The 15293-nt window shown below is 54.3% G+C and overlaps 3 protein-coding genes across 3 annotated transcripts; 2 read left to right on the top strand and 1 right to left on the bottom strand.

Moving 5' to 3' along the window:
• Positions 1-17: 17 nt before the first annotated feature.
• On the top strand, positions 18-3754 carry CkaCkLH20_12083 (uncharacterized protein; the record flags this gene model as incomplete). Its single annotated transcript, XM_038894797.1, has 5 exons — positions 18-445; positions 504-606; positions 663-1509; positions 1568-2127; positions 2528-3754. 5 exons carry the CDS (start codon positions 18-20, stop codon positions 3752-3754), a joined length of 3165 nt encoding a protein of 1054 aa, XP_038739877.1.
• Positions 3755-5512: 1758 nt separating this feature from the next.
• CkaCkLH20_12082 (uncharacterized protein) lies at positions 5513-7036 on the top strand (the record flags this gene model as incomplete). The annotated part of the gene is made up of 1 exon (XM_038894796.1): positions 5513-7036. The coding sequence occupies one exon, from the start codon at positions 5513-5515 to the stop codon at positions 7034-7036; it is 1524 nt and encodes a 507-aa protein (XP_038739876.1).
• A 1771-nt stretch (positions 7037-8807) lies between these two features.
• CkaCkLH20_12081 (GATA zinc finger) lies at positions 8808-12027 on the bottom strand (the record flags this gene model as incomplete). The annotated part of the gene is made up of 2 exons (XM_038894795.1): positions 8808-9101; positions 9169-12027. The coding sequence occupies 2 exons, from the start codon at positions 12025-12027 to the stop codon at positions 8808-8810; spliced, it is 3153 nt and encodes a 1050-aa protein (XP_038739875.1).
• Between the last annotated feature and the right edge of the window lie 3266 nt (positions 12028-15293).

Genomic DNA, 15293 nt, shown 5'->3' with positions numbered 1-15293 from the left:
AAGTGGTGGTGGAAGCCATGACTGCGACGCGCAGCGACGCGCCCGAAGTGCGCGAGTCCATCGAGGCCAAGGTTACTGACGATGTCGAAATGACCGACGCCCCCACGGCCACCTCTACCGGATCTGTTCCCAATATTGTTGAATCGGTACCGACTGCTGCGAAACCTGATGTTTCTGAGAAAATGGATCTCGATGCCGACGCCGACGCCGACGCCGATGCAGAAGGGGAGGTGGATGCACCTGGAGAAGTTGACGCCAATGCTCATGTCGATGCCAATGCCGATGCCGCCGCCGATGCGGATGCTGACGCCGACGCGGATGGAGACCCCGATGCCGACGGAGACCCTGACGACGACGCGGCTTCCCCGGCCGAGTCTGAACCCGGCGATCTTTTAGATATCATCTCGACACTCAACTCTTTCCTCAGTAACTATAAGGACGATGAGTACGTGCTACACTGACAAATGTGCTTACCACTTTCTGCTAACATTGATGCTTTGTAGCGGGGAATGGTGGGCTGCTAGCTTCCAGCGCATTCCGAATAAACGCCAGCTGCCCGACTATTTTGAGATTATCGAGACCCCCATTGCTTTCAGCACGATTCGCGTAGGTCTCCTACTCTAGTCGGTCACTGCGAATGACGGAAAGCTAATGCGAAGCAGCACAAAATCGGCAAAAAGTTGTACACCGAGTTTCCCGAGTTCGTCCGCGACGTTGCCCAGATCTGCCACAACGCCCAGGTCTACAACCGACCTTCTTCCGCCATCTTCAAGGGCGCCACCATAATCAGGGACCTGTTCAAGAAAGAGTTGCAGAAACTCGTCACGAAGGGTACCATCAAGCCCGAGGAGGCCGCGTTGCCAGACTTGGGCGAACTCCCGCCCGCCGACGAATCCTCTCCTGAGCCCGAGTCTGAAGAAGAGGAAGAGGAGGAGGAAGAGGAGGAGGAGGAGGAGGAAGAGGATGATGATTCCGATGACGATGGGAGAGGCCGCCGCAACAGGAGAAGAGGTCGGACTTCTCTCAACAGGCGTCAAACAGATGAGGCCAGGGAGGACGAAGAGCATAAGAAGCGCGGTCGTCCTCCCAAGGTCCTAACGCCCCTTGAAGCCCGTATCAACAACGTCATCAAAGGCCTCCGCAAGTTCAAGTCGGACGACGGCGACTTGCTCATCGGTCCCTTTGAGAGGCTTCCGGATAAGGCCATGAACCCTGACTACTACCAGGTGATTACGGAACCGATTGCGCTGGATAACATAAAACGAAAGGCCAAGAGGAAGAAGTACCCGACAGTCGATAGCGTTCTCAAGGACATTGACCTCATGTTCAACAACGCAAAACACTACAACGAGGAAGGCAGTGACATCTTCGAAGCTGCTGTGGAGCTGCAGAAGCAAGCGCGGGAGCTCGTAGGCCAGGAGAAGGCCAGGTCTGACGACGAGTTTCGAGACGAAGACGGCAAACTACCGCTGGCCGAGATCCAGTACAATGGCCAGTCATGGAGGGTTGGTAAGTCACGCGTGCATTCGTGGCATGGCGAAATCGTTCTGACTAACGACTCCCTTAGGTGACTGGGTACATATTCGTAACGTCAACGACATGGCCAAGCCCATCGTCGCTCAGATCTTCCGCACCTGGCAGGATCGTGCCGGCCAGCGGTGGATCAACGCCTGCTGGTATTACCGGCCGGAGCAAACGGTGCACCGGTTTGAGAAGCATTTTTTCGAGAACGAGGTGGCCAAGACGGGCCAGTACCGCGACCACCAGATCGAAGAGGTGCTCGATCGATGCTTCGTCATGTTCGTCACACGCTTCAACAAAGGTCGGCCACGCGGGCTGCCTGCGGACAAGGAAGTGTATGTGTGCGAGTCGCGGTACAACGAGGCAACATGCCGCTTCAACAAGATCAAGACGTGGGCCAGTTGCGTGCCGGACGAGGTGCGAGAAAAGGATTATGAGATGGATCTGTTTGATCATCCCCGACGGCTCAAAAAAGTGCCCAGCCCGATCAAGCACCTGCTGCAAGCCGACGCGAAGGAGACGGACGAGCTCCCGAAGCCGACTTGGGGAGCTCCAAACGCACCGCCTATCATTGGCGCCGTGCACCGACGACCGCGAGAATCAAATGTGAGTGGTGACGGATTTCCCAATGATTTCATTTTCCCCCTTCTACATACATGGCCGGTCAGGTAATGCTTTCCCTCCCGTCCTCGCCATTCCCGCCTGGTCTTGGCAGATCTTGAATGGATGCGTTGGATGAGCCGTAACCCTCTTTCTCCGTTCCGTTGCCTTATCCAGTACAGGTAGATAAAGGGAGTGAGCGAGGCGCGCATAGGGGAAGGGATGCCACACAGCAAACAGTACCCTGCATCCCGTCAGCCCCCAGCAAATTTCGCGTCTCGTTTTTATTTACTTTTTGCCTTCATTCTCCCTTGGTCGTCTTCGTTCGCAACCAAGACCGCCTGCTTCATAGCCTCGCTCGCGTTCCAAGATTTCAGACAGCTGACACGGCAATTCCTTCATACAGGAGTCTCCTCCGCCTGAGCCAACACCGTCTCCGCCCCCGGTTATGAGTCAGGACGCGGCGCGACGCCCTTCGGTACTCCAAGCCATGCGACAAACGCCCAGCGACATGTCGATGAACAACGCGCCGACGCCATACGGGCACGGCATGGGAGGTGCGCCGTCGCCGTCACCGGCCATGTACGGCCAGCAATACACGCCTCAGCACCCGTCTGCGTCTCCCGTCGCGGTGCCTCATCAAACTCCAGTGCCGTTGCCCCAGATCCCTCATCAGGCGTCTCACTCTCCGCAACAGCCCATCCGTCCGATGTACCCGCAACAGGGATTCGTGCCAAGCCCTTACCAACACCAGCAGCACCAGCAGCACCACCCGCAGCATCCACCACAGCACCTTCCCCACCAGTTTCAGCACCAGCAACACCACCAGCCGCCGCCGCCTCCTCCTCCTCCTCCTCAGCAGTACCAGCACCACCAGCAGGCCCAAGCGCCGCCCGTCCCACAGCACCATCAAATGCACCCGCAAATGATGCCAGCAAACCCTTTAGGCCACAGCCAGACCTTCAACCACCATCAAATGCAGCCTCAGCCTCACCCAGCTGCAGCCCGCAACCCCATGGCGTCCGGCTCCAACGGCATGCCGCCAAACAACGCTTACAACCCGCCTCGGCCTCCCGAGGTTTTTGTTCTGCCGGACCACGTCAACGACCAGATCCCCGAAGAGGTGCGCAGTCAGTACAACAGGGACGAGAACGGCAGAATCATTTTCTTCACCACACCGCCCGTCGCCCGTCCCGAGCATGGCCTCGCCCCGGACCACGCCAATACCGGCCACAGCCTCGCCTACCTTGCCAAGAGCAATCCGGAATGGCTGTCGGAGCGTACCAACCGCGCAAAGGCATTCTCCGTCGCCAAGCAGAAGGAGTTGAAGACCAAAATCGCCATCGATGAGATGACAAAGGGCAAGACCCACGATGAACTGCGCGACTGGGCAAGTGACGCCTGGGCTCTGTACTGGAAGAGCCATGCCCAGGAGACGGCACGCATGCTGCAAGTTGACGATGTGGCGGGCCACGAACAGCTCGTGAAGGACCAGCGCACGACTCGAGCCAAATCCCGGAAGGAACGCGAAGAGGAGGCCGAGAGGGCCGAAGAGGCCAAGAAGGCCAACTACCTGGAAAGCATTTATCACGCCCATACCAGTATGCGCCCATCCAAGCCTCGCCATGTTTGATGAGGTATCAGCTTTCAGAGCAGAATCACGTCCCGCAGAACCCAACGCAGTAAGGGATGTGGGACTGGGGTCACTGTATAGACAAGGAGTTCAAGGGATCGGATCGCTGTGATACCTTTTGGTTTGGAGTTTATGGAGCCATGGCTCATCGTGTGAAGACAGGACATTCGCCAATGGGGTTCCTGCGGTTATTGTACATCATAGGTAATGCTAAGAATAGAAGGCGGGTAAGCACGACTTTCATGATGTGATGTGCCATGCCAAGAACGGTTCATTTTTATTTTTGGTACCAAACAGGAGGTTCCTGCTTCCCTAGGTGCCTGAGGTAAGGTAGAACAAAACAAGGGCAGGTAGGTATCGAGGATATGACTTCTGTCAAATGTCCGTTCAAATGAGACCTTTTTAGTAAGGTACACAGACTCGCGACTGCTTGTACAGTATGTCCGACTGCACAAGGACGCCGGGTGCAGATGGATAATCGGAGTTCGCGAGACAGTGAGGAATCGAGGATGATATAAAAGACACAAGGACCGTGAGGTACCTGAGGTACGAACGGTATCTTTCTTCGACAGAAAAAGGCAGAGCCGTCTTCGCCTCCGACCCTTGGGCCTGCCTTAGGTAAGGTATCACCTTACGTAAGGCAGCTTCCGTCCCGTTCCAGGCGCATACTTTAGTCAGGTGGTCACAGCGCCGACTCCGGGCATTAACGGCTGTGGGTTAGGCCGAAGAGGGGTTAGCGTGCATCTGATTCGCCCCTCGCGACGACCGAGCCACTGGGAACAACTGAACTGCTGCTGGATCTGGATCTCTCTGCGGCCCAAGTGGGCGTCTTGGGGGGCAAACTTGCTGCAGACAGACACTCGACTTATCAGGCACGCTAACTGAGCCTCAAGCGTGGCCAACCACGAACTGCTGACGTTCTCGACTTCCTCTCTTCATTTCCTCCTTTCACCACTTCACCTTACCTTCGGTAGCTATTTTTTGCCTCCTCAACGTCGAAAACCCATCACATCATCTTCAAAACCCCCCGTACCTGAGGACATCGACCTATTTGTCTCTTGAAACTGTTCCATACTTTTGCGTCTTGTTCCTTCGCCAACCCACAACAGCAGCCTAAGGAGGTTTTGGTCATATTGGGAATTGCCTTCTTATAATTTCCTGGTTCTGGTTCTTCTTCTCCGTTCCTGGCTGCACTCAAATACATGCTATCTCGGACGCTCTCCCGGCACTGAGGTCCATCCACTCACGGGTGACTCACGAACTCACCTCGACGGCCGACCTTGACTGGTCGCCTTCAACGGTTCTTGGTTTGTCGAACTCAACTCCCGGGTTTGACGATACAGATCGTCTTCTCAACGTCGTCTCACGACCCAGCCCGGGACGATCCAGGGTCGACCCGAATATTACCAACCTCGGTCTCTTCAAACCCTATGTCGACAGTCGTATATCAATTCTTCAGATCTCATCATGGCATCCTCAATCAGTCGAAGAAAGCCTCGACAGAGACAGCGATTAGATAGCCCAGGCATCACGAACGATCATATTCAGACTCACCCAACCACCGACACTTGTACTTCTCTTCCTCCCAGCCTTGGCGATTTCTCAAAGATCTTTTCCTTCATCGATTCTCGTCAAGATGCTACCTTGCAACCAGCTCAACAACCGCTCTCTTCTCTTTCAGAACCCAGTTGTCCTATTCAGAGCGCATCTTCAAGCACCCGCCTTCTCGAAATTCCGGAAAAGGTCTTTAGAGATATAATGGCTGGCCAGAAGTACAATCACAAGGAGGTCAAGGCCGCCGCAAGGCGCAGAGTCGAAGATCCGGCTAAGCGTACCACCAGCAACTCGACTTCATCACCTGTTCTTCGGGTCTCCGATGATGTCAGCGACTCGGACTCAGACTCGGTCCAATCTCTTGGAGACTTTGATCCCGTCGGAGACGGATTGGACATCAATGGTGGCGCTGATCTTTCTGATATTACCACACCACCCACTAGCCCTCTCATCCATGCACCAACACCTTTTGCAGCCGATCGTTTGTTTGAAAGAAACACTGCTGGCAGAGCTCGTGGTCTCTCTGAGAAGTCTCTTGCGTTGCGTGTCGTTGACGACTTTGGAGTACATGACGCTGGCCTCAAACGGACCCACCCTGAACTCCTTCGACACGGTCTTCACATTTTCATCGATGCTTCCAACCAAATTCTTGGCTTCTATGACGCTCTCAAACAGCTGCTTGGCGTTCACAAGCACAAACCCTTGCCTCCTTGTATCAGCATGAGCGCAGTGCACGAGGTTTTGGCACGAAAACGCACCGTCGTCAAAAGCTACATCGCCGGTTCCAAGAACCCTACACACAAGAGGCGGTCGAGGTATTTCGACGACGCCGAGGCGCTTGGCTATCGACCGCTGGTAAAGAACCGAGTCACATTGCCCAAGGACGCGAAGTCCCAGAGAAGACACTACTACGATGACGACTCTGATGATATGGCAGGCTCGTACCAAGCGGAGGAAGGCGTGGACGAGATGATTCAGACGCAGATGCACTACAGCGTGATGGACGACAACCCCGGTGTCATGGTCCTTGTGACCGGTGATGGCAACCAGAACGAAACCGGATTCTCCGACGGTTTCCCAGCCGACGTTAAGAGGGCTCTCAAACGTGGCTGGGCCGTCGAGATTTATGCCTTCAAGAACACCTGCGCCGGCATCTGGACTAGCCCGGAATTCGTCGATAACGACCAATGGGCTGGCCGTTACAGCGTCAACTATCTCGATGCATACACTCAGGCGTTCTGCAACCCCGTCTACCGTCCCCAGTTGGAGAGTCTCGCCGCAGAGCACGCGTCTCGTCCCGGCCTTCGCTCTGTGCAGAGTTCTTTCAAGCGCAAAACTCACTGGACTGTATCTCTTGGAAAAGAGGCTGTCAATGAGTCGACGCTGATAGTCAAGTCGGAGAAGTTTTCGGCTGCTCAGGCCAGCCCGCTCCAGGGCAAATGGAGGATACCTTCTCCTCAGAAGAAGGTGAAGAGCTTTGGATCGGTGCTAAGCTACCGACCGGCCCCATTGGACCAATTCACATCAAGTCGATCGAGCAGCACTGTCGGTCACGAACAGCAGCTGCAAATTTCCACATCCAACGCCTTGGACGAGGTTGACTCCATTGCCACCAGTAGCATCACCGCTTTCCGATGCGCGGCTTCTCTCAGGCCGGCATCCGGGCTCGCGAATGATGCGTCTGGGTCGTTCCACAAGTCGATTTCGCCTTTGGGCATCAAGATTTGAATCACACATCAAAAATCTTGTGGTGCTTGCCGAAAGGTAGTACCGATTTTCACACCCTAAAGTAGCTTGTCGGCCTCCTGTGTCGATGAGATTCGGGATATGAATATGATAGGGATGGGATATAAATTCGGAAATGCGCCTGAAAGACGGTTCGGCATTGGCATCAGATTGGGATTCGCCCTTTCACACACGACGAGGAGTCTATTCGCTAGCATCTCGCACACATGGAACAAGGTCTGCGTACACCTGGTGCACACCAAAATAATTGATTGGTGTATTGGCAGATTGACCCAACATACAAACGAAAAGGAACAACAGGCAAAATTTCGAGTCTAACATACACAGTGGGCGGCGGTGGATTTCTTACCTTCATTTCTCGTATGAGTACTTGGTTCTACGCGTTGTTTTAGGTTTCTTGTGTCTTTTTTCTTGTGTCTTTCTTCTCGTTTTTGTTTCTAACAGCTTGGAATAGCACATTGGTATTTGGATGCTTGTGTGTTTCTTTATCACAGGAACGAAGCAAGGTGACGACAACGGCGTTGGGATTTGCGACGGACAGGAGATACCCCTCGAGATGGTTCTTTTACCTGCTGATCTGCCTTGTTCCATGTTGCAGGAACGGATGGACTGGCGTCTGAATCACAAAACGCGGGGCGCATTTGGTATTCGTCTGGGCAGGAGGACGCAAGTCAACAAAAATAGACATGCAGGCTAGCCAAGAAGCATAAAGTGCTGGGGAGCCTTCCTTGCGAGCTAGGCATACAAGATGTCCGGCATTATTAGAGTCAAAATACCAGAAAAAAATCGGTCGAGGCATGAAATGCCAAACGCCGCAAACCAACATGTTCTTCCTTTGATGCTTCAATGACGTCTGAATGTGTATGCATGTGCTGTCCCACTGCCGGAGCGTAAGCATTCAGGCCCAGCTTGGCGGCAGTCTTACCCTAGCTTCAAGTACTCGATCACATTGTCGACTACCAAATCGTTGACGAAGGTCTCACACGACTTCAGGTCGCGGATAGTGGAGGCATCGTCACGTTCGCTGAGGAGCAGTACGACGTAAATGGGCGTCTCATCGGAGGAGAACAATATGCTCGTAGGGGTTGGTCAAGAGAGAGCTTGGTTTCATTCGGATAGTCTCATTTGTGTATGGCTCACATCGCATCCTCCAGTTCGTCAGTTTTGAGAGGTCCTCGTGTGAACGAGCCGAGACTTCCATCATCGAGATTCCTCAAAAGAACAAACCAGGTCAGCCCTTTGGGTGCTTGATCGCTTCTTTTTCTAATCCGTGTCCGCACTTGCGGAAAATTCGCACCCTAACCCCCAACACGAGATAAGCTGCCGCCCAGATCCAGCACCAAGGAACAAGAACTCTAGCCACCTACTCCAAGGAAACAGAGCCCTGAAAAGAACATGCGTCGCCTCACCCAAAATGATGTCGACGGTTGGTATCGAAAGAGGTAAGTCCCAGTCGTAAGCGTGAGCGTAAGTAGTGGCTGCAAGCCAACAACGAAGACAGCAACGTGCAAGGTAAAGTATCCCCATCATCCTGTCCAGAGAGTAGAACGCCACGTGTGTCGAGATTGAATGATCACCGATATCCCAGACATCCGTCAACTACCGTGCACTGATTACCTGCACCAGATCAAAGTGCACCAATCCACCACCACCTATGTGGGGGGGAGTCATGAACGAAAAAGAATGGTATCACGAAGGGCAAAGTGGCGATCAAAATTAGGGCTCGTTTGAGTAGAGCAGGCCATTGCCAACGTTAACCAGGACCGGTCATCCCTTCTTCCCGTATTGAAGTCATGCCGCCTTTGCTGCCGCCTTCCAGCATCGGTTGGCTCGGGGGAGGCATTGTGTTATGCCCCTTGGAAACATTCGTGGCGGGTGTCGCGTTGCCAGAAGTTACATCGCCAGGGCGAGCAGGCGTGCTACTACTGGTCTTTACCTCGTTCTGTAGCTGAGACGAGTGATTCGGCGAGTTCGACTTCTTGCTCAGGGCATCGCCGTTGGTGTTTGCCCCACCCCGAGAAGAATTGCGTGGAGATACGCGCCCAACCTGATTCCCCATTAGTATCGTTGTTTCCCAGTCGATCAGCGATTGTTGTTTGTCCGGGGCTTCTTACCTGCTTCGCCCACCGTAGACCACAGCTGTTACACAAGTCCCGTTGTCCACTTGGGCCGCGTCGCCATTCGGGCGTATTGCGGGTATGGCAGTTGGCGCAGTCTCGGACGACATTGCCGACACCCTTCCTTCTCTTCCTTTTCTTCTTATTGGAGAGAAGCCCGCCGAGTTCTTCAGCAAGAATCCTGTTCACCTTCTCCATCTGCCGCAGTTCAAATTGCCAGCTGGAGCATTTGGTAGTCCTCAGCTCGTCGAAGATGTTGTCGTTTGCCGCCAAAGCCGCATCCTGATCACCTGGAATCGTGCTGCCGCCTGCGCATGATATTGGTCCGCTCTTTTGCACATCACTAATGATGTTGCCTTGCGCTGAATGGGCCTGCGATGCTGACTTGACACTCCCCGGTGGCGTGGCCGCCGGTGCAATGGCCCTCGACGACGCCTTCAGAAGCTTGGTTTGCGCCAGCAGGAACGTAGGCTTCTGACCCTCCGATGCGTCTCCCGGATATAGCGTGGTTTGTGCCTGGAGAACCTGACCCCTCCTGTTGTGAACCTCGTGCTTGCAAGTGACGATTCTTCCGCGTCGGGCCTTTTCCATGGCTCGGCCAAACTCCGCGCGACTCTCGCGTCGCATGAGATCCTGCATGCTTGTGCCTACCAGGTTATCCGGCTGCATGTCCAGCAGTGATCGGATATTGGACGATACAAACAGGAACATGCCAGACACGGAAATCTTGGTCCAGAGTTCGCTGTCGCCAATGCCTCCATGGGCCTCCAAGTCTCGCCGACTCAGAGCGAATACTGGTCGTTTTCTTCCCACCAGAATGATGCATTTCTTGCCTTTCCCATGTTCGAAGAACAGAGAGCCGTGACTTTCAAACCAGGTGTAGCCGCTCTGCTTCCTCCGTATGCGATAGACAACGTTAACAGAGTTGCCGGTCGTAGCATCCTTGAGTTCTCGAGTTACGGGGACAATGTCGGAGGGATGGCAGACTGTGGAAAGGGTGTTGCCGACTAGCTCGGACGCATCGTACTCCAGAACACGCTTGGCAGACGGAGACAGATACAGGAAGAGCCCTTTCAGGGACAAGACATGTACAACGTCATCGGTGTTCTCCAGGAGCATCTTATCCCAAGATTGTTTGTGCCAGTCGGACACAGCACCCTTCGGGTTGAACTGTTGTAGTAAAGTCGATACGTCGTCGACTCCTAGCGTTTGTCCGCTTTCGGGCTCGGCGTTGTTGGCCGTTGGAGGCGTCCAAATATATTGGCCGATATCACTGTGTTTGTAGTTGACCTTGACACCGCCATTGTCTTGCCCTTGAGCAATGGCGTCCGGACATTCCACCAGATCGATCTGGAAGCCAACGAAGAATCTCACCTCGTTAGGATCGTCCCATGGAATGGGGATCATGGTGAGAAGGTTGAGGAACGGCTTCCCGCCTTTGCGGTAGTTGATCAAGCTCTGCTGGACCTCGCGGCCTTCTGCAATTTTCTTCTTCAGATTGTAGACCGAGGCGTCGTCGACGAATTCGCGCTTGGAACCGGCTTCGACGACGCCGCTGGGGGATTGCAGGAAGCGGCAGTTTTGACCGACGATTTCGTGACGGCTGTAGCCGGTCAGGTTTTGGAAGTTGTCAGAAACGTAAATGATTGGGCAGTCGTTGAGCGACACATCGCAAACAACGAAAGCGCAGGACATATCGACGGCGCCAAGGTGAATTTCCGGGTTTTTCCGTGTAGCGACATACCAAAGCGCCCGGAGCATGTCAAAGCCGCTTTTCGAGTAGACGTTCTTTTCCTTGGTTTCGATGCGGGGTGTGGGCGGTCCCATGGCTGGTGTAGTGTTTGCGGTAGCCGGTGCGGCAGCAGCCTGGGTCGTCGCCATGGACGACGACCTGTTGTTCGGTGACTGAGACGAGTTGTTGGTGGAATTGGTGTTCTCTCGTGATAAGGAAGATGCCGCCGGCTGCGTCGGGTGTGCCTGATCGGGACCCAAGTTCACAGCCTGCGGATTCGCGCGTGTACTCGTGTTATCTTGCTGTGACTGATACTGCTGGCCCATGTGCACGGCATCGTTGTCGGCGGAACCCATGTCCAGCGGTGTGTCTAGGGCACTTGGGGGTGCCGTCCCTGAAGTTTCGTCTGCCGACATATCCATCGATATGCCATTCGTGTTGGTGTTGAGAGGGCTCGGAAAGGCGTTCGCCATTGGCGTTTGACCATACATGCCCATGCTGGTGGTTGTCGGCATCGTGGGGACCTGCATGTTGAAAGAACCGGGGGGCATCATGGAATTCATCATATCGGGGGAGAAGGTTGTGAAGGCATTGGTGGGGGACAGTTGCAGTCCCTCGGCGGCGGAGTAAGCGTCCATGGGGCCGGGTATCGAAATGTTTCCAGGGCCATTACTGTTGATGCCTCCGTTGTCGTTTACCATGCCGTTGTCCATGGCGGTGTCCATACCGTTTCCCATCTGGCCAGCCATGTTAGAGAACTCGCCATTCATTGTAGGATTCTGGAACGGGTAGTTCATTAATTGGTTGTCGCCCGCGCCGAATTCCATCATGGACATGCGCCTGTCGGGCCCCCCGTTTTGGCCGGGCTGGTTCTGGGGGATGTATGGCTGGTGCGACTGGTGAATGCTGCGGCGACGTTGTAGCTCATGGCGATTCGAGTTAATTATGTCGTCGAGAGAGTCCCCGCCACCCATCATGTTCACGTCGTGACCTTGGTTCATTTGCTGATATCCATGGCCGCCGGGCTGGCCTTTTTGCTGCATCTGGCGCTGGTGATGCTGAGACTGTTGCGACATCTGTCGCTGCAGCTCTTGAGCGCTGAGCTGTGGGTAAAAGGCCTCCATGGCGAGCGCATCGGTGTGCCTCAGTGTCGACTTGAGTAAGTGTATATCGTGGTCGTCGAGGATGCTCGATGTGGGATCCCAAAGTGGTTCGGTCGTCTCCGGTTATTTCAGCCGTCCAACTTGTACTTTTCTCTCCCAAGGCGCCGGCTCAAATGGTGCCACCTGTGCATGCGGTCGGGAAAAGGTAATCGTGTCAAAACGGCGGCTTCGTCAACGTGGGTGACTGTGAGGGCCGGCCAGTGTGAAAAAAGGTGTGTTTTGGGAGGGAAAAGGTCGTCCGCTGCGCGAAAAAGCAGGCCGTAGCAGTCGATGTTGTTCACATGAATTGTCGCAGGTTTTCGAAAGCGACGGTCGATCGATATCGCGGGAAAAGACGCAGAACGCGGCGACGAAGATGAAGGTGTTGGAAACCGATATTTCGGTGTGCGGTCAATCGTCGGACTCTAGAGATTTCGAAAGTGTCGGTGGTGGAAGGTCGTAGAGAAACCGAGATAAGATGTTGCGGGGAGAGGAGATGGAGTCGGTGGTTTGTGGTCGTAAAGAGGGGGGCCTTTGGGGGCGGCACGAAAGTCGATGGGCCGCCCGTACCTTAGTATTACCACTCCAAGGTTAGCAGGTTGGGTACCTAACGTGCCTAGTTAGATTGTGGCGACCGTAATGTACTGGCTTGGGTAGGGTAGGTAGGCAGGTAGAGAGTACCTCGGGCTGCTCGCAAGGAGAGGAGGGAGGTGAAAACGGGAGCTTGGGGCCCAAGGCCGCATGTTGATGGGCACCGTGGACAATGGAAGCCGCAGGTTCTCCAAGACAGGGCGCGTCTGATGTGTGCTCTCCGGCACCGAGCCCTGATTTAGGCTTTTCATTTATTTTTAAACCTCCCCGTTGCGAAGATGGACAGTGGTCATCTCCCGTACGTGCGGTGCCGTCAGACCAACAGCGGCGGACATTAGATCAGACACCACCATCGGCGAACTCCAAGGCCTGCCCTCTTCCGACCCTCTGGGGGCTACGGGTAGAGGCCTCAAGCTAACGGCAAGGCACGGCAAGAAGGAGGATCCAGAAGCAAGCAATTCGTCGGCTTCGTAGTCCTTTGCCTGCCAACTTGCCGGTCTCTTTTGTGTACGTACGGATTGGGCCGGGCATTCATCTGGGAATAACGAGGTACAGAGTACATGGTTGGAGCTGGACTTTGTTTCACCTCTTATTTCCGAAGAGCAACAGCTACATTCCAGCCAAGAAGACTCTTTGCAGTCGCGGGACAGTCGCTCTTGAAGTGGTAATCAGAACTGAGAAGGGGGGTAACTAAACAATTCTTTCTCGGGTGCCTCGGTCGCGACACTTTCGAGTGGCCCTTCCGAGTGGAATCGATCAACTCAAGTCAGGTTTGAGTCGAGTCGAGGTACGACAGGGCACATCCAACAGCAATGTGATGTCTTTGGCGTATTCTCCAAGGTGTAGTAAACCTGGACGTCGGGAGACTTTACCCCGGAGCGGAATGTTGAAATCTGGCACTTCGGTACGACTGTCAAGCAGCAATATCAACGCCGTTGTCGTGAGATACGATAGGCGTTGTCTGCACGCGAAGCAGTGTACGCAGCAGGCGCAGGCACCGAAGGGACCGTTTTGTCTCTGGATGAAAAAGAACAACAAACAGAATTCAGCAACAAGGGAATAGGATGGTGGAGGCGGACTTCAGGCCAGGCACCAGATGGATGTATCTTACCTTAGGTGGTATGCGTACTTGGAGCATCTTGTCGTGTTGGCTGTGCCTGTGCCTGTGCCCGTGTACGCAGCTGGAGTACTCCACGGTATCAGGTCGCGGTCTGTCCAACGTCACCAGCAGGCGGGTTGTCTTACCTAATCATGCACACCTGAACTCAGGCTGCTTCGGGGAGGGTCCCTCCTTGCGGCCCAGGTCCAGGTTCACAAGTGATGAGTCTGTCCGTGTGGACCAACATCAACACCATCCAACCCAGCAGCCATCCATCCAAGACTCCTCGACAATTCATAGCAAAACACGCACAAAACCTTGGCTACCTAAGGTGGTTCATGGACTAGTCGCCAACTCAAAAATCTTTACCAAGTACCGAAATGCCTCAGGGATCCTTTCCATCTGCGACTTGCAACTACGGATGGATACCTCAACCGTAACCTGCTCGTCTGTCCTTCCATCTTCTCTTCCTACCGCCGGGATGCTATGTGCGTGGGTGCTTTTCAGACTTGAGACCCAGCTTAGCTAATACGACCGCACGGCGAGAAAATAGGCTTTGTCGCGCCATCAAGATCGATTTCGTCATTTCTCCCAATCTTCAGACCGGTCAAACCACACCACGCCAAAAAAGAACAGATCAGACAAGGGCACACCAAGACTGGACATGGACAGCACTGTGCGGCCGCCGGGAAAAAACCTCCGAGGCCTTGACCAGACAGACAGCCAGCACCCAGAACCGTCGTTAGGGTATTACTACGCAGTAGGTATGCACCATCCCAACTCTCTGCTCCGCTCGCCTCATATACAGGTTGTATCCAGCTTGCGCATCGCCGTCTGCTGGCGTCAAGATAGGTACGCAGTAATAAGGCAGACGACGTATATAACCAAGCCGATTGGCAATAGCAGTTTCCCTCCTCCAATCAGACCTACTTTATCCATCCGCCGCCTGATCTAGATACGTTTTCATACAGCAATCTTCTCGCCCATCCCCGAGGCTCGCAGACTCGCCATCTCATCTGTCTGTTGCCTGTCCTCGCTCGGCGGAACTGGTCGCTGACTAACCTGACTCGCGGCCTCTGCATTGTCACTGCTGCCATTTTGACCCAACTAGCAGACCGAGGTAATTAGACCCAAACCTGACGGATTCTATCACCCCTCTACGCCACCAAGACAAAGATCACTGCTGATGGCCGTGAATGGTCCCGCGCCTTTCCATGCGCCAGTCTTCTCCCGCAACTTGGTGAGCCACAGAGGACCCCGGAAGAAGAATGGTCCAAGTTTGTAGCGCCTAATTGCCAAGCTAATTCCTTACCCCCGTCTGTCGTCTCAAATTGTATCTCCAAGACGCACGTATGCAGATGGCAGTCGGTGAACCACCTGTTGCTATGTTTCTCTCCGAATAAGGAACAACGGGTGGCAGTCGGCCTCCTCACGATTGAACTCCCTGCATCTCACGGCCGCCGTCTTTTCAAACCGCCTGTAGCGAATTGTAAGCCTGGCCTTAGCTAAACATCTTGCAAGAGTTGTGTCGGCTTCCAGCTATCTTGGATCAGGTTAG

Source organism: Colletotrichum karsti, assembly GCF_011947395.1.
Source record: "Colletotrichum karsti strain CkLH20 chromosome Unknown Scaffold54, whole genome shotgun sequence".
Lineage (NCBI taxonomy): Eukaryota > Fungi > Ascomycota > Sordariomycetes > Glomerellales > Glomerellaceae > Colletotrichum > Colletotrichum karsti.
Note: the sequence above shows the minus strand (reverse complement) of the source record. Positions and strands in the feature narration are given on the sequence as shown.